The sequence below is a fragment of the Aspergillus costaricaensis genome, assembly GCF_003184835.1.
Source record: "Aspergillus costaricaensis CBS 115574 unplaced genomic scaffold BO79scaffold_52, whole genome shotgun sequence".
Classification (NCBI taxonomy): Eukaryota; Fungi; Ascomycota; class Eurotiomycetes; order Eurotiales; family Aspergillaceae; genus Aspergillus; species Aspergillus costaricensis.
The window spans coordinates 112,252-137,959 of record NW_020291852.1 but is presented as its reverse complement, the minus strand read 5'-3'; the positions used below and the strand labels follow the sequence as shown (position 1 = coordinate 137,959).

Below are 25,708 nucleotides of genomic sequence, written 5' to 3'. Positions count from 1 at the left end.
TTTTGTTTGTAATCTGCTTTTGGTTGATCGTCGCTGTTACATGTTTTATATTATTGTTATTATTTTTCTTTTTTTTTTTTTTCTTTTACTTTTTTTTTTTTTTTTTTTTTTTTTTTTTTTTTACTTATTATTGGCTGAGGATGGATTTCAGCCTTACTTGTATGTACTATGTATACTGCTAGGCTGTTTTGGGATAGCTTTCATACTGTGTTCAACTATCTGCTACATTGGATTTACTAGGGGATTAGATTCTAGGTAAGTAAGGATGGGAAGAGGGAAGGAACGCAATCAATGCATGATGATATTCATACAACCATAACGCCATTAAGCCATATAATAATGAGAGAAGTAATAATGTACTCCGATAATCGAATCCCAGCTCGATTCACAACAACCTTCCATCACATATCCACATCCATCCATCCACCATCAATCAAGCACTTCCACTCCTCTTCAACCCCTCCTCCACCTCACTCAACAACCCCAAAAGCTCCTTCCCACCCTCACTAACCCTCCCCTCAATCTCCAACCCCTTCTCAACCATCCCCTTGGCCTCCTCCCACCTCCCCATCTCCACCAAACACTTCCCACCCCTCCACCAAGCCTTCACATTGGCGACAGGCTTACTCTCAACACTACATCTCGCATCGACCAACCCCTCCGGCCACGCGCGCTGGCTCATCCACGCCTGCGCCCGATTCGCATACAACCCCGCCAACTCGTCTCTCGCCAGCGTGACAGGTTCCCAGCCAGGCCGGCCCAGCGCCATGTCGATGGCATATGTGTAGAGACGGACCGCCTCGGCGTGGTTCGACTTGCGGTATGCGGTGTTGGCGCTGTCGCGGAGCTTGGTGATTTGGGCGCTGCGCTTAGGGTTGATGGGGAGCGGGGGAGGGGGGATGTTAGGCGGGTCGAGGGAGATGAGCGAGCGGTGCAGGGCGTTGAGGTCTGTGAGTTCGGCGGTTATTGTGGCGGGGGAAGTGGGGAGCGTGGTGGTGTTGGTGGTGTTGAGGGAGATGGATTTGCTGGTTGGGTCCAGGTGGAGGGGGTATTCGGTGAAGAGGTCGACGGAGGCCATTTTGTGTGTACCTTTCTTTTTGAGCTGTATGTGTGGGTGTGTAGAGTTATGGGTGGTGGGTATCGTTGGTATCGTTGTCGTGGTCGTGTGAAGATCTTGTATAGCTAGATGCTATCTATGTATCTATCTAGCTAGATAGATATCGTGTGTAGTTTCAGATTTCGGCGTTGACCCAGAATATGGTCTGTGCGGCGGTTGTTAGTGGTTTCGATTATATTGGGAAGGTTCATTGACTTACGTTCAGATATGAGTATTATTAGGGAACACGCGGGAACGACCTGTTGGATTGATTGATTGAAGAACAGGCGTATGGGAGATGACAGAACTGTAGGAAGAAGCAAGCTGGACGCAAGTTGTCCAGTCCTGCGATAAGTCTCGGGCGGTGGCAGAATTGCCGGCATAATGGTTTGTGGCGGTCAGTCACCGGGTAATTATTTTGCAGATTGCATCGTTATCGCATTCTTGACTTTGGTGAGATATGTATTTGTCTCTCTTTTACTGCTTGGCTAATTGCGCAAGCTCAGTTCTAGCGGAGCATCTATGAGTCTATTTCACCTTCTATGGGGCAATTTGTACGCGCTATACTCGGTAATTGATGCATTCGTTCGGAGTTATAATGTATACCCTCTACTATAGTACTAGCAATAGTTCCATACTAGGCACCAGTATATCAATCCAAACTGTCAGAACAGCTATAAACCGTCGCTTCGACCACAGGGATGTTCCTACAAAACAGTAGACTTCTATCTATGTATGCACTGGCTATCTGCCCTAGGGAAAGCGTCGGTTGTGAATCTGCAGCAACCAAACACCAGCCAATCAAGGTAAACTAAAAGCAAACAAGTTAAATGCAGTCCATTGTAGGAGACGTGGTGGAGGTCTGAGTCTGGATGGTAAGTTAGTTACTTGATCAAACGGATAGTTTCATGGCTTGTAGGACTCGAACATCCTGAACGTTTGGGTTGTTGTGAGGGGGTGGGGTACTTGTGGACAAAGAAGGGTGTTGTCATGTGCGGAGGTTAGTTCTCTGTCCAGGCATAGTAGTGAATGACATTTGCAGTTATAGACATCAAAGTATAGAGAATGTCAAGATTCGACAATTAATCACTCATCCAGCAGTAGAGGTGGGAAAACAACTCTGCATAGATTTTAAACCCTGCTTATCTCAATTGATAGAGAATTGGCGTAGCCATATACATTTACACTTAATGCTATCTATGTCATATTCCAACAGTGTCATCCAGATCATCAATAACCATGCAGACATAAGGTCCGATGCGAACACGTAAGGGACTGGTCCCGTCCAATCACAGCATACAGTCATCACCAGTGGAAGCAGCAGACAGAAATGGGCAGTTGAAACTTCACGCAAAAAGTCAATCAGAAAGATAATACAGCACGAGTGCGCCCACAAACACCGCTCCATGGTCATTTCGAAGAGATAAACGCAGAAAACCGCCGCTAGTCACGCTCAGCGTCCATAGCCGCTTACACTGGATCCGAATTCGGACGCTCCTCCGTAATGTTGGCCGTGTGCACCGCCATAGCTGGTGTTGTAGTCGTGGAGCACGCTTCCACCAGAGACCGTCGGGTCGTATGTGCCCGACAGCGCCGAGCGTGCTGCATGCGAGTTTCCAAACTCGTCCACCTCGCTCTGCTGCAGCAGAGCGTAGTCCTCGTCCCGGTCGCCACGGACAGAGGAGCCGATACCAGCACGGGAGCGGAAGTCATCTTCTTCCTCCTCGAAATCATGGGCAGGGTTCGAGGAAAAGGCGGCCTTTGTCTGCGCGGCAAAGGTGGGATCGGAGACGGCGTCGGGCAAGGTTCCGGTGCGGCGGAAATGCGAGACATTGCGGAAGGACATGAAGGCAGTGACGCAGAAGAGCAGGCTATTATACTATTAGCACAGATAATGGGGATGCCACGGGTATACTCACAAGACAACAACGCCCAGAATCACAGTAGCTGTGCTGACCTTGCATTTACTCGCGCTTCCGTAGGCCCAGTTATCGCATCCGCTTTTGCTGCTGCTGGAGCTGCTGCTAGTATCCCTTCTGCTCGACGAACTCGAGCTACTGCTGGAGCTGGAGCTAGAGTCCGAACTAGAGTCCGAACTTCCCTTACTCTTACCCTCCGCCACATAGCTAGCCACACAAACCCAGGCAGAGAACCACAGAATGGCGTACAGGCAGTCGACAGTTGCGAAGGCATAAACGTTTCCGAAGCGGCGTGCGCGCGGCCACATGGGCACGGCCACGAGGTAGATCAGACCGGGAATACTGAACCAGCACTAGAATGATTGAGAATCAGTACTTGTCGTCAGGCGACAAGTGTGGGGTTTCCAGTTATCGCAACGTACCAAAGCAAAGTACCAGGCGGAACGCCCATCAATGCCACCTCCCTTTGTGAAAACGGCGATGGTCAGGGCCCACGCCAGGAAGATGATGAACCCCTGAAACCCATGGATGAGGTTTTTCGTCCTCCCGGGGTTGAAAGAAGGCCGTGCGATTCTCATTGTGGGAGGAGGAAGAAGAGGAGAAAGACGGAAGACGGGGAGCGGTGCCTGACGACAAAGGGCGCTTCCTTGTACGGAAGCGAAAGAGAGGATAGAGCGATCGGACGTTTATGTGAGGAATCAAATCGAAGATACTTTTGATGCGCTGTATATCGAGGCAGACGTCTCAAAGGGCGTTGTGGAGGGGCGTGAGATGGGGTGGAATGGATTGTTTATGCCGATAGCGATCGAAAAACCCAAGACCAGGTGAACGGGGCAACCCGATCAATGCCGCGCGGACGCTAAAGTGGGCGGTTTCAAATGGTAGCGTTGGCGAACCCGCAGCGCAACAACAATATCAGCAGCGAAATGAGTTTCAATCAATCAAGTTGTTCGAACGAGGAGAGATTGAGAGAGATGAAAGAGAAAGGGGCAAAAAAGTTGACAGATGAATGTGAATGAGATGAGATGATTGTGGCTGAAGCGAATTGCGCAGCATCTCTTCAGCTTCAGTCTTTGGTACGGTACCGTAACTTGCGATGCCGATCTTACCGCTTGACTAATTATAGCCTAGGCTGAAGTGGCCGCCAGAAATAGCAGCACCTGACATGCACTTCTCCATACAAGACTTACTATCTATATTGACATTCACCAAGTTGAGCTCACAGCTTCCGGCTTCTACGGAATACCGTTGTCTGGTCGACATCCCAACATGAGTTGAGGATGAAGCTCGGTTGCTTACATTCCTCGTTGGTACAGTACCTGTTCCGAAGGCCCTCCATATAAAGTTTCTGTCGGCCAATCGGAAATCCTGCGGGGAGCTTTCCAAGGCTGACGAATGCCAGTCAACCAGCTCACCTGGAGGTCATGGGAGCAGTTCAGGCAGCTGTATTAGGAGATAGAAGAGGATATAATGTGCTGGCATGGCACTTACTCTACAAAATCGTGTCTGCGAATATCACGATTAGTATTCGTCTGGCCCAAATCTGATACTATATATATGTATATATCTCGTCACTTCAGTCGAAGGAAGACCATCACATGTAAATAATAAAGATCATATACCTAGTAGTCTCGCTATATTAGTACTATTAATATAAAAAAAGAGAGCAGCCTAACCAGCCTTACATGGTCTTACATTCCTACTACACTGATGTACAATGACGTACATGCATTACTAGACGTATAGTCCATGTCTTCGTACACCACGTGCTTCCCGTTCAAAACCATAGAATCCCTAACTTGAAGTTATCTTACCTGCACATACTACCTACTATGTTCTATCCCTATTTAACAGCCTCCTTTACCTACATTTCCACTTACCAGACCATAGATAGTATCCTCAACTTGGAAATGCCTATACGACTTAGTAGTACTACTACTATCTAACCCGAATAACCCGGTCCTTATAACAATGCTCCTCAACGAACCCAAAACCCTGTACCATAACCAAAACAAGCAAATCCAAATTGCTTTTTCATAACCAAATTCACCCAATTCATACATAGAAGCACAGCCAATCACATCATCTAGCGGCAGTACTAGCCGTTTCAAACTAGCGCTAAGATACTGTTTTCATGGAAACAGCTCTATATCTAGTCTAGAGTTTTTCTAGTACGCGGGACATTAGCTATGCTCTGCTGCAGATCTTATATCTTATATCTCACCTCATAAAACTGATTATACTTAGATATATTTCAAGAACAAGAGTCATAATATTCAAAATAGCAATAACCAAGTAACATCCCAAGGCGCCACTCAATGCTCCTGTATATAACCAAGTAATCGTAACATCGTGTCCCGTCCTGTCCTGTGGTTCCCGTCCTTCCGTCCGTCCGTCCATGCTGGGTGGAACAAAGGAAATATAACCAACGAACAAAATCTCATAATCAGAAGAAAGAGAATGAAAGGATGAATGTCGGAGTGTATGTAATCACGCCCTCTTCACCCTCTTCGGCTTCACAATCATCTCCAACTCCCTCAACGGCTGATAGACATGAGCATGCCACCACCACGGCAATGGATCCAGCTGGGAGAACTTCTGGTTCTTCCAGAAGAACAGGAGCTTACTGCCCTCGCTAAGGGCACGATCGACCTGTTTCCCCAGCGATCCAAATACCTTCACATTGGCTTTCTTCGCAGAGCGAAACAGACTGAATCGTCGACGCGGAGGAGGCGTAGTGATATCGGGCTTTGAGGAAGCAGACGCAGTCGCAGCATTCGCCGTGCCATTGACCTCCCCCTCGGCGACGCCATTCGTCTGCGGCCTCAATGCCTCCAGATACCCATCCACCAAGGACTTCAAATCATCCTCCAGGATGAGATACTTGACCGCCGACGCACCATGCGTGCAGCTATCAATCAGTATCACATACCGCAGACAATTGTCGCTCACCTCCTCATCCACCATCACCTTCAACCGCAGATGCCCTGTCAACCGGGCACCCATCTGGCTCGCGAACCGCTCCATCAGCGCCTGAATCGCCGTTGCGAGCCCGCGGTCCATCGGTGACTGGCCCCAGCCATCATCACCATCCTCCTCAGCGGGGTAGATCTTGGTTGCCTTGACCTTCCCTGCAACGACCGCCATCTCGGCATAAAACCCTCCCAATCTCGTCTGCTGCTGCAACATCCACGGCCTCTCCCTGGAGATGCGAATCTCACTGACCTCGGAATAGGTCAGACTAAGAGTCCGTTTCGGCAGCATCACCTCGCGATCATCCGCCCTCCGCATATTCCACACTTTGGTCGGCGACCGATGGAGAATCTTATGTACCGCATCCCGAGACAACACCTCGTGTCTCTCCACAACAGGTAATCCCTTCTCGACCAGGAATGCCAGGAAGGCTTCCCGGTCCGTTGAGGATTGGGAGAGTATATCCACCATCCCCCGATCAAGAGTGACGCACTTACACCCCGTCCGCGCCTCAATCACCCCCTTCGCGACGGCATCTTCTTCTCCTTCGGTTTCCTCGCTGCACGGGATCCAGACGTCCACGTTCTCTTTCATCACCACATCTAGTATTTGCGCTGCGTAGCCTTTCGTAGTGCCGCCAGGCACACCGGTGGTAATGCGATAATACCCGCTCAGTACTCGGGACATACTCTCCCCGCACGCCACGCCCGACTGGTGATCCCCGCCCACCACTTCGGCCCCAATGACCCGATGGCCGGAGTAATACCACCCGCGCGCGATCGCCAGTCCATACGGAGTGTCGATACCTGTGACGAGGACAGTCCGCGGCTTGAATTGGCTGTCACGGAGGGCGGCAGCGCGGCGCCGGGCACCGGTTTTGTTGCTGTCTGTCAGAGAGAAGGGGAAGTAGCCTGCGGCGTAGGCAGCGAGGAGGATGGTGTTGTCAAGCGGGAGGAGAGCGAGGGAAATAGCGACGCGGAACAAGTGCACTAGGACTTGGAGTTGGAGGAGAGAGCATCGGGGGGGTTGCAGGGAGCGGGATTTGGTTGTGAGGGCGCGGCGAAGGCGAAAAGGGTGGCCGACTGTCATTTTGATGTTATTTATAATTATTTCTTTTTATTGTCTTCAGTTGGTATATGGATAGGTTTCGGGGATTAGTTTCAATTACTTAGAGGTAAAGTGGGGTTATTGTTGTATAGTATAGTATAACCCCGAAAGCACCAAAAAAGAAACCCAAAATGAAGAAGAGAAACGAAATTGAAGATGGCCTCTGCGGAGTATCCACGGGCGGAAATTCTCCCTATATTATGTACTCCGTAGTATGTGTCGCGCGAATGCAAATGTAATGTGCGTCTCTCTCTGTGTGTGTGTGTGGAATGCTGCAAGGCGACCACGTCAGCATAGGATACGCATTTGTGATGCGAGGCGGGCGGCGCTGGATAGATAGATAGGTAGATAGATAGTAGACTAGTAGACTAGTAGCTAGGAGAGAGATGTGTTGGGTTGCTGCTGATGCCGAGTGTCAAAGTAAGTGAGTGTGAGTGAGGTGGCTGGGACTGCCAGCTAGCTAACTAACTGACTAGCTAAACAGCTGTCCGTCTATCTTATGGTTTCCACATCGCAAAGTGGGGGATGCGGATGGAGCCTTTTGGAAAGAAAAAGTAATATGCGGATTTCACTTTTTTTTTTGCCTCGGGCTGGGCTGGTTGGTGTCTGAGACTTGCATGCGATTGTAGGGTTGCAGTGCAAGTAGGCATTGATTGGATGGGTGCGGCCGAGGTTAGGTACTAGGGTAGCTGCTTGGCTACGGTTGCGGCATTCCTTGCCTTGCTACGGAGAGTAGCTAGCCCTGCCGTGTAAGTGTGCACTGTCCTGTACGCAGTAGGTAGATAAGAATCGGTAGATGGATACCCAATTTAATGCTGGGCGGGATGTGCTTGTGTGGTGCTTGCAGTTGCTCATTGGGTTTCGGTTTCGGTTTCGTTTCATGTTATGCTATTGTGAGTGAGAGTTGCATTATTGGCTCGTTGAGGTCATTGTATGTGTCATGCATGCAGACAGAAAAGTAAGCAGTTGAGAAATGCACTAGATCTCGTGAGGCACTCAGAATAGATAGAATAAATAGGTAGTAGCCAGCTGAAGTGCAGATCTACAGATAACTAGCTAGCTACTAACTACCTAGTCTTCGGTTACTACTACTACTGCCGGGAAAGTGTTCCTTGGTTCTTACTGCCAAATCCCGGGACGCCATTTAGTGGATCAGGGAACATGTACCCAGATGCATCAGAAGGAAAAGTAAAGCAGCTGAAAGCCGCTCGCAACCTACCCAATGCAGTAACTGCACAGTGACATTTCCGATCGTCCGTCGGAGATTCCATGGCCGGCGGCGGACGCGGACGAAGGGATAGATCCGGTACGGAGCTCTTTCCAAGCACTTTACCATGGCATGTCCGTATACAAGGCGACTGCCCTACGAACAAGCCTCGAACCTATTCTATGGTGGAGCTTAGCTACTTGAAAAAAAGTTGGATCGGCGTCACACAGGGAGTAGCAGCCTAGCAGGTTCAATGCGATCCGACCATGGTGGAGATGTATAACGTGGATCGTGGCGTGTCCTGAACCATGTCGGGTTTCAGATTCAGAGCGAGTGCTTTGTTTCCACTAGCCCTCAATAACGCCGCTTTATGGGACCGTGCCCTTCTCAATGAGGTTAACCTTCGAGGTTGAGCACGGGACTGCTTTTATGCGGAACTAGACTCGTATCGTCTCCTTCTCGACCAGGGGCACGCCCTCCACGTTTGTATTGTTGAAGTGGTACTTGCATTGTCTCCCTGTTCCTATTCTGCGTTCCCCACACACCATACATGGCCCGCAACCTACATGGGTCTTCTGGCCTTACCATCGGAGTCGCCGAATATGGACTTGAAAATGCTTTCTCGGGTGAAACTTTATCAGATGGCAGCTACAGGTCCTGTGACGATTCAACGGGGGAACCGGGACCACACCTTACTGGACCGATCTGCACCGATGTGGTAACCATCTCCGACTATCCAGTATTTGCGATGCCGTGCACCCTTGCGTCCGCCACTAAGGATAAGATAGCATCGCTTATTCGCTCTTACCATTCCATGGATTTCATAATGCGATCATCATGGGTGTGGCCCCCTGCCGGATGGCGACATATGCGCCTTATCAGCTACAACGGTCCACGTTGGTGCCGAATCGACTAGTCCGCGCGTCTTTCAGCGCTCTTAAATATCCTGCTGTCCCTCACGCATGGCTTCAGTGTTCACGCTCTCCCTTTACTCTCCCTAGATCTTCCCAACCTCATTCACCTTTCACGCAGCGCCTGTTATCGACCATGGGTGATAGTGCTACCCCCGAAGCCCCTCCTAACCCTCCTCCGGTTGAACTTTCCGTAAGCTTGCGCCATAGACTCCGACGAGATGCGCTCTATTCGGATAACTGACTGTTCGACAGCGCGAGGAAGGTCGGGAGCTGAAGTTGCTTCACTTCATCTATGACCAACCAAACCGGGATGAGATCCAGGGCAACCCTGCCAGGATCCTGGATCTGATCGAAGAGTTCGGTAAAACGTACCACTTCATGAACATCGGTCGGGACAAGGGCAAATTCATCGTCGACATCATCGAGGAAAAGAAGCCCGAAGTCATGATTGAGCTTGGTGGTTATGTTGGTTATTCGGCCATTCTGTTCGGAGATGCCGTGCGCCGGGCCGGCGGACGGCACTATTATAGTCTAGAGCTGAACCCCGAATTCGCGGCCATTGCGAACATGCTGCTTGAACTGGCGGGCTTGCGCGAATTTGTTACGATTCTCGTTGGCCGAAGCGATTTGTGCCTCGACAAGCTTTTCTCGAGCGGCAAAGTCAAGCAGGTGGAAGTGATGCTGATCGACCATTATAAGCCCGCATATCTCGCCGATTTGAAGCTATGCGAGCAACTCGGCAAGATTGTCCCCGGGGTTTCAGTAGTGGTGGCGGACAACGTGCTCTACCCCGGCAACCCGCCGTATTTGGAGTATGTCCGCAGCACAGTGGAGCAGAAGCGTGAAGCGGCCAAGAAGGGACCGGTCCAGGCGTATGACACAACCGGCCTGCCACAGAGATCATACAGGCCATTCATGGGTACGGATGCGACTCCCAGGTTTGAGCTGACCGGAAACCCGAATCTGGTATATGAGAGCAAATTGGCCAAACCCGAGACCACACGAGTGAGTTTCACCCGTATTTCTGGGGAAGTGAATGAGGGATGAGGGGTGGTGGGCATTTCACTGACATGCGGAATTCTGTAGGACGCGATCGAGGTGAGCCGATGTGTGGGGATCCAGGAATGAAAAGGGTCCCAAGGATAGAAGTTGAGAGATTTGTTTCTTGGTTGGCTACCTGCAAAGGCTGGACCGAGTGGCCTCAATGAAGCATCGGCGAGAGCGCAGAATGAATTCCGAGAATTGAAAGTGACGCATTGAGACATCGGCTTTTGCCGCGTGCCCCGCCCGACCCAAAGGTTGCCGTCGCCAGGACCTTCCCCCGCGCCAGCAGTCATAAATGGCCACTTAGTTGCTATGGAGGGGAAAAATAAGGCGGGTTTGCTCCATTTGTAATCCTTAGACGAATATCCATCCATAGCGTATATAAGCAGAGAATTCCCTCCGTTTCCCCATTGTCCATTGTTCACTGTCCTCCCTATCCTCTTCAAGATATACCCCCAACCCATCGCAAGTAACACCAACCACCCATCATGGCTTCAAAGACCTGGAACGTCGGAATTGTGGGTTATGGTTTCAGTGCCAAGACCTTCCACATTCCCTTCATTCAGGAAGTACCTCAATTCAAGATCACCGCTGTTGTGCAGCGCACCCCCAAGCCCGATGACGATGCCGAGAAGGACCACCCCGGAATCAAGTCCTACAGGACCACCGAGGAGATGGTCAAGGATGAGGGTGTCCAGGTGGTGGTCATCACCACCGCTCCCGATTCGCATTACGCCTTGGCCAAGTTGGCTCTCGAAAATGGAAAGCACGGTAAGATTCCAGACAGCCACATGTAGTTATTAATTCCGTATGAGTGCTGACGTTTTCTTGCAACAGTTGTCTGCGAGAAGCCTTTCACCCCCACCACTCAGGAAGCCGATGAGCTGGTTGCTCTGGCCCAGAAGCAGAACAAGCTCCTGGCCGTGTACCAAAGTACGTTCCTTTACCCTATCGCCGATCCGGAAAAACATGATCTGATAATAATATTTGGTAGATCGCCGGTGGGATGCCGATTTCGTGACTCTGTCGAAGCTCGTGAAGAACGGCTCTCTTGGCCGTGTGGTGGAGTTCGAGACTCACTTCGACCGTCATCGCCCCCAGGAGCCCTCCCCCGATGTTTCTAAGTGGAAGAACAAGGTCATCCCCGGTGGTAGCGCCATTTATGACCTGGGCGCCCACCTCTTGGACCAGGCTGTGCACCTGCTTGGCAAGCCGGAGCGCGTGACTGGATTCATTGGTTCCCAGCGCGAGGTCAACACTTCTGGTTTTGAGGACTCTTTCACTGTTCTGCTCCACTACCCCAAGGGTGTGCTTGTCACGGCCAAGGCCGGTGTTGTCAGCCCGGAAGAGGAGCAACTGCGCTTCTGGGTTCGTGGTGAGAAGGGTAGTTTCAAGAAGGTGAGACAACGGTCTTCCCCTCTAGGTGTCGATGGGTGGCAGAATACTGATGTGTACACGTCGATAGTTCCATCTCGATGTCCAGGAAGAGCAGCTTAAGTCTGGTGTGAAGCCAGGTGACAGCGGATATGGTCGCGAGCCTTCTGAGAGATACGGTAAGCCAACACTTATCCCCTATGATACAAAGCAGCATGCTGACAGTCTGCTAGGCACTCTCACGACCATCCAGGATGGTAAGCCTGTCAAGGAAGTTATGCCCACTGTAGAGCCCCCGACCTGGACGGAATACTACCGGAAGCTGGCGCGGGCTCTTGGTGGAGAGGGCGATCTCCCAGCCAGCGGAGCCGAGGCTCGTGAAGTGATCCGGCTGATTGAGTTGGCTCAGGAGAGCTCGAAGCAGGGAAAGACCCTGGATGTATAAAATTTGCGTAAATAGTGTGCCTCTCACGGGTCATGATTTAATGATGGATAGAATTGATTTTGTATTGTACAAGTGGCAGTGTGAAGCCTTCAGCTAGTGTTTCTCTTAGTAGGAAAAGATGCCGCAGTGATCCTCAGGGTTACTAAATATTACTCCGTAGTGTGCTCCACCTGCTGCAGGCGAGTTTTCGACTATTGTATAGAGGAACTACTCCAAGGATAGACATCTCTCAACAGTGTCTCCAATTCCCCCTCATTTCCCCTCACGACGGGGTTTACGAGGAAAGGCGCGAGGGTTCGCCGGCGCCATGTTTTTGGGGACCCCAGATTGATCGACGATTACTCAAGACTGGGCGGGAATGAGGTATGTTACGCGGTCTGAAATCCCGATACCACTATGGGCCCATGAAACAGGGGTGATTTGAGGGGAAAGACAGCCGGACTCGGGTAACAGTCGGCGTAATATTACAGACAAGTGACCTCATCGTCAGCTGCCCCGACGCTAAACTGAAACCGGAGTTTCCATTACCCAACGCGAATATCATGAGTGGCAGAAAGATCCCTTGGACCAGCCAGCAAAAGGGCCTCTGTCCCTCTCTTTCCAGGGCATCAATGGTCATCTCCAACTCAGCACTGCATTCTCGCCCTCTGACTACCCGCTTCCGCGGAGATCCTCGTGGTTACAATGTAGGAGACCTCGTTTTGCGTGCCGACTTTTCCAGCTCTCCTCAGTGCTGGCCGGATGGCCCCATCCTAGTATTTTAATCTCGAGGAACCCCATAATGGCCTTGTCCACTCGCTCTTCGTCTGTTTCAAACCTCCAATGGGATTCCTCGGTTTATATTTAGCTTCTCTGTCACCTCCTGTCAATCCGGCACGTAGATAGTCCAAGGTAGGTTTTTGTCCTCGCGGCCCCCCCTGACATGGACCCGTCGGGACTCCATTTAATCAAACTGATGCCTGGTCGCTTGATGGGTGTCAATGCATGGCCATAGGCCAAATTTTGCGTCTGTCATTTCTCCTCGAATGTGTGTGCTTGGCTGCCTCTTCATTCGTGGCGTTTTCCATATTCAATGGCCTGCTTTTCCATGTTTGACGGCTGTATCTGACTTTATATACATTAGGGTGGCGAGCCGCGTTGCGTGCTTTACGACTGTCCGGGCTGGTTACCGACAGTGCTGAAGGATGAGTGCGCAGAAATCTCCGTCAGCGTCTATGCTCCAGCGCATCGACTTCTCTCGACTACATGTGGACATCGATGCCTTTCTCAACCCATATCTGCCGCCTCCACCATGGCGCCATCTGCCCCAGCCGATCTCTCGGTTCTTCGGGTACAGGAAGACTCTCGCCCCGAAACCCCTGGGGAATCTTGTGATCGCCTTCTGGTCTATGATCGGGGTCTTCTGTGGTGTGCTCGTAGTAGCGGAGGTGTCTGAGCATATCCCATCATTCCAAGCCCACCATGCCCCAATCATCGTAGCCAGTTTTGTACGTACCTCTTGAGACCCCTGCACTCCACTACTACTATTCGATGTGGACTAACCACCTCATAGGGTGCTGCTGCTGTCTTGGAATTCTCCGCCATCGAATCGCCCTTTGCCCAACCCCGCAATGCTGTTCTGAGTCAGATTATTGCTAGTTTCGTCGGCGTTGTCATAGGCAAGCTCTTCGCGCTGAACGAGAATGCCCACTCTATGCCGCAAGTCGGCGGTGCTCTGGCGTGTGCCATCACGACGGCCATAATGACGATCACAAACACGGTCCATCCCCCTGCCGGCGCCACCGCTCTTCTTGCCGTCACGCAATCCTACGAGGTGGGATGGTACTTAATCCCAATTATGTTGCTTGGCTGTGTGCTTATGCAGGCGGTGGCCTTGTTGATCAACAACATTCAACGTCGCTTCCCTATCTACTGGTGGACACCACAGTCTTTGGAACGACCCAAGCCCGACGACACCGAAAGCGCCCGGGAGGCCAAAGAGGGAAGTGTTGCGTCCGTTCAATCTCACGATACTTTTCCCGGCGTTCCGACCCATATTGTTATTGAAAAGGGAAGTGTCATGTTACCAGACAACATCACGGTTACGGAGCAGGAGATGGTAGTGTTGAAAAGAATTAGCGAACGATTATAGACATACATAATATTAGAGAGGTCGGAAGTTGCCTGGCTTGAAACCCAAAAGCCCAGGAGAAGGTTTCCGACCAATTAATAACAATAATTCATGTCGTGCAACACAGAATAAGAGACTAGGTTTTGGATGTGTGTAGATGAGGCTGAAAGTAGGTTGGCTGGACATGGCCAGTTGGTAGTACTATGCGCGACAGACTCGTCAGCCAATTACGAAGCGAGTCGAATACGGGGATTCACGATGGTTATTTTATTTGCTTCTTTACGACTTGCTGCTGGGTATTCGCAATTTATTATCGCAGATGTGTCACGTAGTAGGCTACTTCCACTGCATTGGTTGATCCCGTATGCTGAAATGATTCATAGTTACTCATCTTCTATAACTAACTAACTGATCTGGTGGAGTACTGCTGACCATTATCTTGGCCTGCCTTGGGCGCAAGGCTCTGAAGCACGTGACTGTGGATGCCCAATGCGGCAAGCGTGCGCCACGTCCCGTGCAGTGACGTCGTGCAGCCAATCAGCGCGAGGCTCAGCCGCCCACTGAAGGAATTTTCGAGGCAAAAACAACCATCCATTCATCGATTCTTCGTTGTCGATTCTTCTGTTCCTTCAACTTCAACGGGATTCTCCCTTGTGTATTGTGTCGGAGTAGTATATCAGCTCGTATATATCAATCCATCTTTTCCTCTTTTGTGTCCCTTTGAGATCCCCATCTTTTTGTGAGAGCGATCTCATTCGATCACTTCATCTTCATTCTTTTTTTGCCTGGCCAGCCTATCGATAAGGGCTATCCAAGGAACCACCCCCCACTCACAAGAAGACTTTCGGTCGCCCCCCTCCCACCCCCCGCTATTACTGGTCCACCTTTCGCTCAGGTTCTTTTTTTTCCCTTTTCTCTCTCGCCTTCATCGGACAGCTTTTATCTAGGCTTCCTGACCGTCCCTTCCTCTTCCCTTTCCGCCTTACCCTACCCACCACCCACCTCCCCCCTCCTCTCCTCTCTCCTCTCCTCCCATCAACCACTCGCTTATTCGACAAGATGGTGTCTGCCTCCAAAGCCGCTCGTTTGGCAAAGCGTGCCGCCGATGGCGCCGACAAGAAGAAGCCCACCAAGGGCAAGAAGGACGACCCCGTCGTCGACGGTGAGGGCGGCGATGACCAGCCTGCCACCACCGATGAGAAGATGAAGGAGGTTGAGAAGTTGACTGCTCAGATGGACAAGCACGGTCTCTCCGATCGTGTCACGACCGGTGTCCTTGCTTCTCTGCCCTCCTCCCGCGACGTCAAGGTCACTTCCGCCTCCCTGGTGTTCCACGGAAAGGTTCTTATCACCGACTCGACTCTCGAACTGAACTTCGGTCGTCGTTACGGTCTCCTCGGTGAGAACGGCTGCGGAAAGTCTACTATCCTCAAGTCTATTGCCACCCGCGAATACCCTATTCCCGAGCACATTGATATCTACCTCCTGAACGAGGGTGCTCCTCCCAGTGAGCTCGGTGCCCTTGAGTGGGTTGTCACCGAGGCTCAGAACCAGCTCGACCGCATGGAGAAGCAGGCCGAAGAAATCCTTGAGAGGGAGGGTCCCGACTCTCCTATCCTCGAGGATCTGTACGACGTGAGTTTTCCCTCTCCATCTCTTCATCCCTCTTTGCTCTGTTCTAACCTCCTCTGCAGCGTATGGACAAGATGGATCCCTCGACTTTCCACACCCGTGCCTCCCTGATCTTGACCGGTCTGGGTTTCAACAAGCAGACCATCCACAAGAAGACCAAGGACATGTCTGGTGGTTGGCGTATGCGTGTGGCCCTTGCCAAGGCCCTCTTCGTCAAGCCCTCTCTGCTTCTGCTCGACGACCCCACTGCTCACTTGGATCTCGAGGCCTGTGTGTGGTTGGAAGAATACCTCAAGAAGTGGGAGCGTACCCTGATCCTCGTCTCCCACTCCATGGATTTCCTCAACGGTGTTTGCACCAACATGATCGACATGCGCATGAAGCAGCTCCTCTACTACGGTGGTAACTACGACTCTTACCACAAGACTCGTGCCGAACAGGAGACGAACCAGATGAAGGCCTACAACAAGCAGCAGGAAGAAATTGCTCACATCAAGAAGTTCATTGCTTCCGCCGGTACCTACGCCAACTTGGTCAGACAGGCCAAGTCCCGTCAGAAGATCCTGGACAAGATGGAGGCCGATGGTTTCATCCAGCCCGTCATCCCCGACAGAGTCTTCAGCTTCCGCTTCGCCGATGTCGAGAAGCTTCCTCCTCCCGTTCTGTCCTTCGACGACGTCTCTTTCTCCTACTCTGGCAAGTGGGAGGACACCCTGTACGAGCACCTCGACTTCGGTGTCGACATGGACTCCCGCACAGCCCTTGTCGGACCCAACGGTGTCGGAAAGTCCACTCTGCTGCGCATCATGACCGGCAAGCTGAGCCCCATCGGTGGTCGTGTCTCCCGCCACACTCACTTGAAGCTGGGCATGTACAGTCAGCACTCTGCTGAGCAGCTGGATCTGACCAAGTCTGCCCTCGAGTTCGTCCGTGACAAGTTCCCCGAGAAGTCTCAGGACTACCAGTACTGGCGTCAGCAGCTGGGCCGTTACGGTCTCAGCGGTGAGTCCCAGACTGCCCTCATGGGTACTCTGTCCGAGGGTCAGAAGTCTCGTATCGTCTTCGCCCTGTTGGCTATCGAGTCGCCTAACATGATCCTGCTGGACGAGCCTACCAACGGTCTGGATATTCCCACCATTGACAGTTTGGCCGATGCCATCAACGCTTTCAGCGGTGGTGTTGTCGTCGTGTCCCACGACTTCCGTCTCCTTGACAAGATCGCCAAGGACATCATGGTCTGCGAGAACAAGACCGTCACCCGCTGGAACGGTACTATCGGCGAGTACAAGAACCACCTCCGCAAGAAGATGATTTCCGAGGGTGCTGTCTAAAGTACAAACCACTGAAAAAGAAGGAAGAAGTGATTAATCTTCTTGTTTATGATTGGAATGTTCGAGACGACACACACATGCAAATATAAAAAAGGCTTGTAAGGGGAAGGAAAAAAGTTTCTCTTTACCGTTACAGGAGAGATGAACCATCCTGATGAATGACATTCGCGCGGAAGGTTATCCGTTTTTTCTACTATTTTTCCTTTTTTTCAAATACCTGGAGATATCTTTGCTCATTACTACTACTACACATTTGGGTGCTTTGTTTTAGATGGTCTGTGTTTCATCTTTTCATACCTTCATCGTCACTCCCCCCAACCTAACTAGACTTGAGCGTTTGAGGGTTTCAATTTGATATTATTCCCTTGCTATACTACTTTCAGAGTTACGTAGACATATATACCCATGTAGGATGATTTCCCTCGTATCACAACTTTTAAATACTCACGTCTGAACTACTAAATTCTCCGAGCCTAGTGGTTGTATACTCACCCAGGTTGCCGTATCCATAGTACTAAGTATACTAGTACTAGGTAGTATATAAACCTGGACGCATAAGTAGAGGTCGTCTAGTACATCATGTTCCAATATACAGTATAATTTATCAGGTCCAACTGAAACACTTAACTCACTTTCTTTTTAATATAAAAGAGGACTAATTAATAAATAACATGCTTTTCCATCTATTGCGCCTATCTACACGCTCAAACCAACAAATTCACCAACATCGTCGTCGCCCCAAAAAGCTAACAATAATAATAACAACTATAGTATAGGAATTATACTTGAACCATAAGGTTCAATATTACTGCTATTGCTGCTGATCCCCCTCCATCTGCCTCTCCTTTGTCCTTTGCGTGACTAATTCCCCTCCGAAGAGATCTTTCGTCGTTTCATTCCCCCGCTCTAGCTTCCGCTTCTTCGCTAGACGCTCCATTTCGCTTTCTGATGTCCCTGACTCGCCTGCTGCAGCTGCAGCAGCGGCAGCCGCCGCGGCAGGGATGCGTTTCTGGCCTGCGATATTGGCCTTCTCTGGGTTCTGGCAATGGTAGAGTTTCTTGCCGACGATGCGTTTCAGGGTCTTCATGCGGGCTTCGTCGGACGCGAAGGGTTTGTATGCTTGGAGGAGGGCGGAGCAGTTTGCGAGGGTGGTGAGGAGTTTCGTGCGCAGGGCGTACAGGGGATTTTGATCATGGTTGGATGATGATATGATGGGACCGCCTAGTTTCGTGTCGAGGTAGAATTCAGCCAAGGGGCGATCGGCGAGAAGGAACGCCGAGAGCCAGATCTGGGCTGGAGTGTAGAGGAAGTAGGCGTCTGTGATTTGGGCGGCGGCTTTGAGGATCTCGCGGGTGGAGTGGTGAGCGCGGGAGATGCGGTCGTTCATGGTGTTTGCGGTGGCGGAGGAAGGGGAGAGGGAGAGGAGAGCTCTGCGGAGGTCTTCTGGTGTTTGGGAGGGTTGGAGGTGTGGTGCTGGTTGGCCTTGGCCTTGGGATATGGCGCGGAGTTCCATGATGCCGCCTTCTAGGCCGCGGAAGGGGTGGCGCACGTCGAAGGTGAAGCGGAGGCTTTGCATGACGATGAATTCTGGGGCGATGATGTCGTCGGCGGAGGTTTGGCCGGGGACGCCTTCGGCGAATTGTCGTAGGGAGAGGTAGTAGTTGTCGGTTTTGGTGGCGAGGAAGAGGGCGCACGGCATGATTTGTTTCGGGTGGTAGGTCATTGGGGAGTTGGTGAGGTAGAAGCGACGGAGGTATTGGATTGCTGTGGCCTTTGGGGTTGGGTTAGATATGTTAGTAATGGGAGGGAGATTTGAGGGACTGGGATATGGGGTAGGAGGGGAGCTCGTACTCTCACGATGGTGGGAAGTGGTGGTTTGTAGTTCTCTCCTAGTTGTATGATTTGTTCGGAGTAGTAGTCCACCACTTGCTGCTCTTCTTCGGGTGTCAAGCACTCAATCTGCTTCTCTTCTGTTGCTTTATTCTCCGCATCGCTTCCCGGGGCTGGTGTGCCTGTTGTTGAGGAGGTGGCTGATCTTCGGGCGTCTTGTGCCCTTCGTAGAGCTGCTCGCACTCGGTCACTCGCGACGGAGTTGGTGGTTGCTCGTAATTGCTTCAGTGATGCTTCGGTGAAGGACCACAGTCGGAACTGGGAGGATGATCGGTATATTTCGTCTTCAATCATGTTGGAAGACAGCTATATAGTGAGTTCACTGTCGCGATATGTGTAGCTAACGATGGAAGTGCTTGTTGCGCGAGGATTCTGGGGGACGGCGGAAAGTCAAAGCTGATCTGCAGCGGACTTTGCCGCATATCCACGTGCTTATCGATAGGCCCGCTGCCTTTACTTCCGTACATTACTAGACCTCCACTGCAGTTTGCTGATTGCCTGGATCATATTAAAGAGATGGCATTTAATTAGAAAGGCACTATACCTTCAGTCATACAAATATTGATTGAGTTAATGCAAGGCTAATCGTATCCTGACTTGAGCTATGCTGCCGAAAAATGTAGAAAGCGAATGGATATATTAAACATGGGTCATCACAGCCTGGGTTCTGACTTGAGAAAAGAGAAATGAAATTATCTTGTTCATGTTTGTGCGAAGAGGTCTCAAGATTCGAGAGAGCAAACCCGACTGAATCGCCTAGCACCGTCGCTATTGCAAAATCTAAACCATCCGAACCGTCTGTCACATCACACCAACTACGGCTCACCAAGTAGCCGCGCCGTAATGTCTCCCATGTACGCCTCCTCCAGCTCGTAATCTTCCCCGTCCATTCGATCAATGCCATAGTATTTAAATGCGGCTACAACGCGGTCAACGTCAAATCCCATGTTACAGAATCGGTCGATCAAGTCTTTGTTATAGCCGTCGTATCTGCACAGAAAGGTTAGCCAGAGCATGCTTGATCCTACACACGTGTACATACTTGCTTAAATCCTCTTGTTCCTGCTCTTCTTTCGACTTGATCTCCTGCAGTCGAAGAGTTTCGTCTGTCACACCGCCACTGCCTTCACCTGCATGCCTTCTGGGAGCTCCTGCATACATCACAGCCCACTCCTGAGCAACCCGTGCAAATTCCTGCGGTCTCCGAAGGAGCATCGTGGCGACCTCGGCATCTTGAGGATCTTTGGGTTCGGGTGTGCTGAGCAGGGATTGCAGTGACAGAAGGGCAGACTTGATGGTGAGCACCGGTGACCACGCAGTAGAAAGAGTGTCTAGGCAGATAGCACCCTAGGCAAGTCACTTTGTTAGCAAAACTGGAGATACCCTAACATTACGTGACTGGAGCCGACTTACTGTTTGACTGCTAACGTTGGGATGCCAGACCTTGGTCACAAACTTCATATGAGGAGGTCGAAATGGATAATCGTTGGGGATTTTGATGTCGATGGTATAGGTGCCACCTTCGTAGGGTGTTCCTGGAGGTCCTGGGAATGTGCCTCGAAGATGCGTGAGATCCTCACCACCATGCAGTGGCTCAGCCGTGATTTGCGACTGTGTGTCGGCGTGAATGTCGGCGATCTCTTTGGCGATACGCCTCGCACGATTGCCAGACATCGTGAGAACAATCTCCGGAAAACGGGTAGCTTGTGTTATTTTTATCTTTTCTGAAGAAGCGAAGAAAGTAGGTTTGGATTGTCTGGACAGTTGAAGGATAAGAATAGAAAAGATCTAAGAACTATGAGGCAATAGTCAAAGCTTCGTCAGCCTCACAGTAGCCAAGTACCGAGAGGGCGAGGAAGTGTAGCAGGTGGTCTGTAGCAGGGAGGTTGAGGAAAAGAAGGAACTAGTGGAGTAGGTGCAATTAATACAAACGCTGGAGACCAACGACTGATCTGTAATAGCGGTCACCTAATCTGGTGGGAGTGGACTAGAGAGGATTGTTGTAGTATGGGCGAAAGTGAGGGGATCAATGCTCTCGGCGGGGCGCAAGTAAGCGCTCTATCACGGAAGAGCGCTAAACAATCGAACAAGATTAGTTAGTAGATCACAGGAGCTGAGTCGAACCCTGGCACGGGATGAATTCGGCTAGAATATATATGAATGATAGCGGAAATATATGTTCCGGACTAAAGAAAAGGAACAAGTTGTAGAAGCAATATAGGGGGAAAATGACCCGTCGGGCTACCTGGACGGTTCGGAGTAGAGCTGAGCTGCCAGTACATTTTGTTACAGATCGGGCCCAGCTCGGTTGGCGCCAGACTACTTTTGGCTGCCTGGGCCGGAGGATCCCAAGAGGGGCTTGCGGGAGATGCCTCAGGGATCAGCCACTAGCGCCTCAGGCACCAAGGCATGTAATAAGTACGGATCGGATCACGTCACGTGCTGCCAAATGTGCTGGACGGGCGCCAAGGCCAGAGCGGATGGCGACCAACAGCTTCCCAGCTGCGCAACGCATCAGCTTCACCTCCCCATCCTCCTTCACCCATCCCCATCTCTTCACCCCATCCACGCTCATCGCGAATTCTTCATTACATTCCCCACACCCCTGCATAGGTTGTCTATAAGAAGCCTACTGCTTCTCACAGTTTCGGACTATGGTTGGTGCCCGGCGTTGGCCCTTGTTGACAGCTCTTGTCGGCTCCTGATGTCACTTATCTGACCAATCTTCATCACAGGGTAACCAGCAGTCCAACATCGGCGGAGGCCCCGGTGGCGATGGAAGAGATGAGAAGGACAAGAAGGTATGCTATACTCCACTTGATCTTCTTGTCAGGTAGCAGCCGGCTTACGTTGCGCTTCTCTGCAGAAGGACAAGCCCAGATACGAACCTCCTCCGCCGCCTACGACTCGTCTCGGACGTAAGAAGCGCAAGGCTGCCGGCCCGAGTACTGCCTCCAAGCTTCCAGACATCTTCCCAACGTCACGATGTAAATTACGATACCTCCGAATGCAACGAGTCCACGACCATTTGTTGCTAGAGGAAGAGTACGTGGAGAATATGGAACGCCTGCGCAAGACCAAGGCCCAGGCTGCGCTGGATTCGGCGAACCGTAATGATCTCGACATCATGGATCGGAACGCCGATGAGAGAAGCCGGGTTGATGACATGAGAGGCAGCCCCATGGGTGTCGGAAACCTGGAAGAGCTGATTGACGATGACCACGCCATCGTCTCGAGTGCGACTGGACCGGAATACTATGTTTCGATCATGTCGTTCGTTGACAAGGACCTTCTCGAGCCTGGTGCTAGCATTCTTCTACACCACAAGTCGGTCTCGGTTGTCGGTGTGCTCACCGAAGAATCCGACCCCCTCGTATCAGTGATGAAGCTCGACAAAGCTCCCACAGAATCATATGCCGATATTGGTGGTCTGGAAACCCAGATCCAAGAAGTCCGGGAGTCTGTGGAGCTTCCTTTGCTCCACCCCGAGCTGTACGAGGAGATGGGTATCAAGCCGCCAAAGGGTGTGATTCTTTACGGTGCCCCTGGTACCGGAAAGACGCTGCTGGCCAAGGCGGTCGCGAACCAAACCAGTGCTACTTTCCTCCGTATCGTTGGTAGTGAGCTGATTCAGAAGTACCTTGGAGATGGCCCTCGTCTGGTCCGTCAAATCTTCCAGGTTGCAGCTGAGCACGCCCCCTCCATTGTTTTCATTGACGAAATCGATGCGATTGGTACGAAGCGTTATGATTCTACGTCGGGTGGTGAACGAGAAATCCAGCGTACCATGCTTGAGCTTCTTAACCAGCTTGATGGATTCGATGATCGCGGTGACGTCAAGGTCATCATGGCCACCAACAAGATTGAAACCTTGGATCCTGCTTTGATCCGTCCGGGACGTATCGACAGAAAGATTCTCTTCGAGAACCCAGACCGTAAGTCTCAGCACTATGCCTTTTGTACCACAATGCTAATTATACACAGAAAACACTAAGAAGAAGATCTTTACCCTGCACACTTCCAAGATGTCGCTCGGAGACGATGTCGACTTGGACGAGTTCATCAACCAGAAGGATGATCTCTCTGGTGCTGATATCCGTGCTATCTGCACTGAAGCTGGTTTGATGGCGCTGAGAGAGCGCCGGATGCGGGTGCAGATGGACGACTTCCGCGCAGCCAGAGAGCGGATCATGAAGACGAAGCAGGACGGAGGTCCAGTGGAGGGACTGTACTTGTAGGCGTGCAGATATCGATGTTGTACTTAGATTTTCCCTAGTTGAACCGATGTAGCGCGGTGCTATTAGGTCAAGAATCTATCCTAGTGTATCTTTACAATAGTAGGACCGGGCTGGTGGCCTGTAATTTGTGTTGTCACGGGCGCTGCCCTTGAACTTGCACAAGCGTATTAATCTGTCCGTGCGCATTGTAGATGCTGCTGACCTGGAGCGCTCTCACCCATTCTCCGGTGACGTCGCGAGCCACTGCTTATCGAGGGCTATGCAGTCTTATCACCACGTGACAGCGTAACGCAAACAGTGCAAATACACCAAATCTTACAAACAATAAGGACATCGTCCATCACATCTGAAGTCATCGCCAAACTTCATCCAGGACAAAAGACCAGCTGCCATAATGGACGGATTTGACGAGGAGGCATTCAAGAAGTTTTTCCCGACTAGCTTTGGCAAGCAAGAGAAGAAGACCGATGTCAGCTCGCAGATTGATCGCACCAAGCGCGCAGAAGTCTCTGTGAACCCTGATGGCGACGACAAAAAAGCGGGTATAACAGGAGAGTCGACGACTGAGGCGACGCCCACGGCCGAGGAGGATAGCCAGAAGAACGATTCCGATAGTGATGATGGAAGCGACGACTCCGATGACGATTCCGACGATGAGGATGAGTTCCCGGTGTCTCACGAACTCGTTCTCAAGACACACGACCGCGCAGTGACTACGTTGACCGTGGATCCCGCAGGTTCGCGACTGATCACCGGCTCGACAGACTGTACTATAAAGCTTCACGACTTTGCGTCCATGACCCCGTCGACCATACGCGCATTCAAATCCGTCGATCCTTCAGCCAAAAAGCAGTCTGCTGCGCAGGAGGCGCATGCCGTGCATTATGCAGCTTTCAATCCCTTGTCCCCCAGCTACGTCATGGTTGTTTCGGCCACACCCCAGCCAAGGATTTTGAGCCGCGATGGTGATACGATTACCGAGTTTGTGAAGGGTGATATGTATTTGAGGGATCTTCATAACACCAAGGGTCATATCTCTGAGGTGACTGGCGGCGTGTGGTGTCCAACCGACGAGAACCTCTGTGCCACGGCAGGAACAGATAGTACTGTGCGCATCTGGGATGCCAATGTCGGTCGGTCACAGAAGGAGGTTATTGTGCATAAATCAAAAATGGCGGGATCCGCTGGCCGGAGCAAAATGACCGCTGTCGCATGGGGCTCACCCAAGCAGGGTGGCTCTAATGTTCTCGTTGCTGCTGCGCTCGATGGCAGTTTGCTCATGTGGAGCGGAAACGGGCCGTACACTCGGCCAAGCGCAGAGATTAGAGATGCCCATACCAAGGATACTTGGACGAGTGGAATCGACATCAGCTCGGATGGACGACTTGTTATTACCAAGGGCGGAGATGACACTATCAAGCTATGGGATACTAGAAAGTTCAAGCAACCTATCACCACGGTCGCCCATCCTTCCAGCACGCGGTATCCGTCGTCGAATATTATATTCTCGCCTACGTCCGCTAATGTTCTCACGGGCTCGGAGACTGGACACCTGCATATCTTGAATCCAGCTACGTTGAAACCGGAACTGGTCACGCCCGTTACGCCAGGATCGCCTGTTATCAGCGTTTTGTGGCATGAGAAGATGAACCAGATCATTACCGGTTCGGCCAACGCCGAAACTCATGTTCTTTACAACCCCAATATGTCTACCAAGGGTGCTGCCTTGATCATGTCCAAGGCACCGAAGCGTCGACACATCGATGATGACCCAAGCCTTACCATGGATCTCACCCAAGGGATTTCTGGAGACTCCGTGGTTGTCGGGTCCAATGGGGTGCCTCATTACAGTTCATCCACCTGGTCCGCCCGGCATCCGACCATCGGACTCACGGCGTCAGGCCGTCCAAGAGATCCACGGAGACCTCATCTACCAGCACAAACGCCCTTTGCCAAATCGCAGCCGGATGAGAAGCATATCCGCGAGAACATTCCTCTCAGTTCGATGCGGGATGAGGATCCCCGGGAAGCTCTGCTTAAGTATGCGGACAAGGCTGAGAAGGACCCGATATTCACCAAGGCGTGGAAGGAGACGCAGCCCACGCCGATCTACCGGGATATTAGTGATGATGAAAACGAGCAGGGACCGGATAAGAAGCGGGCAAAGCGGTGAGGTGTTGCGACCGATCGGAAACAATAAACATTGGTTCCATTCCTTCTACGCCATGATTCAGGACATGTACACAGTATACTTTTGGAGCAAGGGCGGCGTTGAGCGTGATGAACTTTGGTGGCAGATAAAGTGTGTTAATAATCATCCGCCCACTAAACGGAGTTAAACAAACAACAGAGATACCCTATGGCAGTAAATCTTGTGAAACTGTAGACATAATCATGCATAACGAGTAAGTGTACTCCGCTGTGTAGA

General features: G+C 51.2%; 9 protein-coding genes across 9 annotated transcripts; 5 read left to right on the top strand and 4 right to left on the bottom strand.

Annotated features, from left to right (window-relative positions):
- Positions 1 to 433: 433 nt before the first annotated feature.
- Positions 434 to 1,386, bottom strand: BO79DRAFT_204404 (uncharacterized protein; the record flags this gene model as incomplete). The annotated part of the gene is made up of 2 exons (XM_025681784.1): positions 1,317 to 1,386; positions 434 to 1,262 (listed from the first exon to the last, which is right to left on the bottom strand). Exon 2 carries the CDS (start codon positions 1,076 to 1,078, stop codon positions 434 to 436), a length of 645 nt encoding a protein of 214 aa, XP_025534463.1. The 5' UTR covers positions 1,079 to 1,262; positions 1,317 to 1,386.
- Positions 1,387 to 2,549: 1,163 nt separating this feature from the next.
- On the bottom strand, positions 2,550 to 7,077 carry BO79DRAFT_222407 (uncharacterized protein; the record flags this gene model as incomplete). Its single annotated transcript, XM_025683560.1, has 12 exons — positions 2,550 to 2,967; positions 3,016 to 3,368; positions 3,438 to 3,641; positions 4,206 to 4,208; positions 4,431 to 4,458; positions 4,507 to 4,564; positions 4,742 to 4,784; positions 4,830 to 4,838; positions 4,896 to 4,929; positions 5,077 to 5,141; positions 5,240 to 5,248; positions 5,521 to 7,077. 12 exons carry the CDS (start codon positions 7,075 to 7,077, stop codon positions 2,550 to 2,552), a joined length of 2,781 nt encoding a protein of 926 aa, XP_025534462.1.
- Positions 7,078 to 9,349: 2,272 nt separating this feature from the next.
- Positions 9,350 to 10,263, top strand: BO79DRAFT_160407 (O-methyltransferase; the record flags this gene model as incomplete). The annotated part of the gene is made up of 2 exons (XM_025678987.1): positions 9,350 to 9,406; positions 9,469 to 10,263. 2 exons carry the CDS (start codon positions 9,350 to 9,352, stop codon positions 10,261 to 10,263), a joined length of 852 nt encoding a protein of 283 aa, XP_025534461.1.
- Positions 10,264 to 10,632: 369 nt separating this feature from the next.
- BO79DRAFT_182667 (putative NAD binding Rossmann fold oxidoreductase) lies at positions 10,633 to 12,156 on the top strand. The gene is made up of 5 exons (XM_025680237.1): positions 10,633 to 11,031; positions 11,098 to 11,193; positions 11,255 to 11,658; positions 11,726 to 11,813; positions 11,868 to 12,156. The coding sequence occupies exons 1-5, from the start codon at positions 10,749 to 10,751 to the stop codon at positions 12,077 to 12,079; spliced, it is 1,083 nt and encodes a 360-aa protein (XP_025534460.1). The 5' UTR covers positions 10,633 to 10,748; the 3' UTR covers positions 12,080 to 12,156.
- A 1,107-nt stretch (positions 12,157 to 13,263) lies between these two features.
- BO79DRAFT_260068 (HPP family protein) lies at positions 13,264 to 14,210 on the top strand (the record flags this gene model as incomplete). Its single annotated transcript, XM_025686390.1, has 2 exons — positions 13,264 to 13,566; positions 13,632 to 14,210. 2 exons carry the CDS (start codon positions 13,264 to 13,266, stop codon positions 14,208 to 14,210), a joined length of 882 nt encoding a protein of 293 aa, XP_025534459.1.
- Positions 14,211 to 14,830: 620 nt separating this feature from the next.
- On the top strand, positions 14,831 to 17,520 carry BO79DRAFT_182660 (ATP-binding cassette family ATPase ARB1). Its single transcript, XM_025680236.1, has 2 exons — positions 14,831 to 15,824; positions 15,884 to 17,520. The coding sequence occupies exons 1-2, from the start codon at positions 15,249 to 15,251 to the stop codon at positions 17,150 to 17,152; spliced, it is 1,845 nt and encodes a 614-aa protein (XP_025534458.1). The 5' UTR covers positions 14,831 to 15,248; the 3' UTR covers positions 17,153 to 17,520.
- Positions 17,521 to 17,883: 363 nt separating this feature from the next.
- Positions 17,884 to 19,371, bottom strand: BO79DRAFT_248705 (TFIIH complex kinase subunit CCL1). The gene is made up of 2 exons (XM_025685730.1): positions 19,004 to 19,371; positions 17,884 to 18,923 (listed from the first exon to the last, which is right to left on the bottom strand). Exons 1-2 carry the CDS (start codon positions 19,334 to 19,336, stop codon positions 17,964 to 17,966), a joined length of 1,293 nt encoding a protein of 430 aa, XP_025534457.1. The 5' UTR covers positions 19,337 to 19,371; the 3' UTR covers positions 17,884 to 17,963.
- A 423-nt stretch (positions 19,372 to 19,794) lies between these two features.
- BO79DRAFT_66772 (E2 ubiquitin-conjugating protein UBC1) lies at positions 19,795 to 20,993 on the bottom strand. Its single transcript, XM_025689574.1, has 3 exons — positions 20,456 to 20,993; positions 20,085 to 20,389; positions 19,795 to 20,032 (listed from the first exon to the last, which is right to left on the bottom strand). Exons 1-3 carry the CDS (start codon positions 20,714 to 20,716, stop codon positions 19,858 to 19,860), a joined length of 741 nt encoding a protein of 246 aa, XP_025534456.1. The 5' UTR covers positions 20,717 to 20,993; the 3' UTR covers positions 19,795 to 19,857.
- A 574-nt stretch (positions 20,994 to 21,567) lies between these two features.
- Positions 21,568 to 25,632, top strand: BO79DRAFT_241043 (26S protease regulatory subunit 4). The gene is made up of 5 exons (XM_025685083.1): positions 21,568 to 21,699; positions 21,778 to 21,843; positions 21,909 to 22,977; positions 23,081 to 23,254; positions 23,667 to 25,632. Exons 1-5 carry the CDS (start codon positions 21,697 to 21,699, stop codon positions 25,451 to 25,453), a joined length of 3,099 nt encoding a protein of 1,032 aa, XP_025534455.1. The 5' UTR covers positions 21,568 to 21,696; the 3' UTR covers positions 25,454 to 25,632.
- Positions 25,633 to 25,708: the final 76 nt, after the last annotated feature.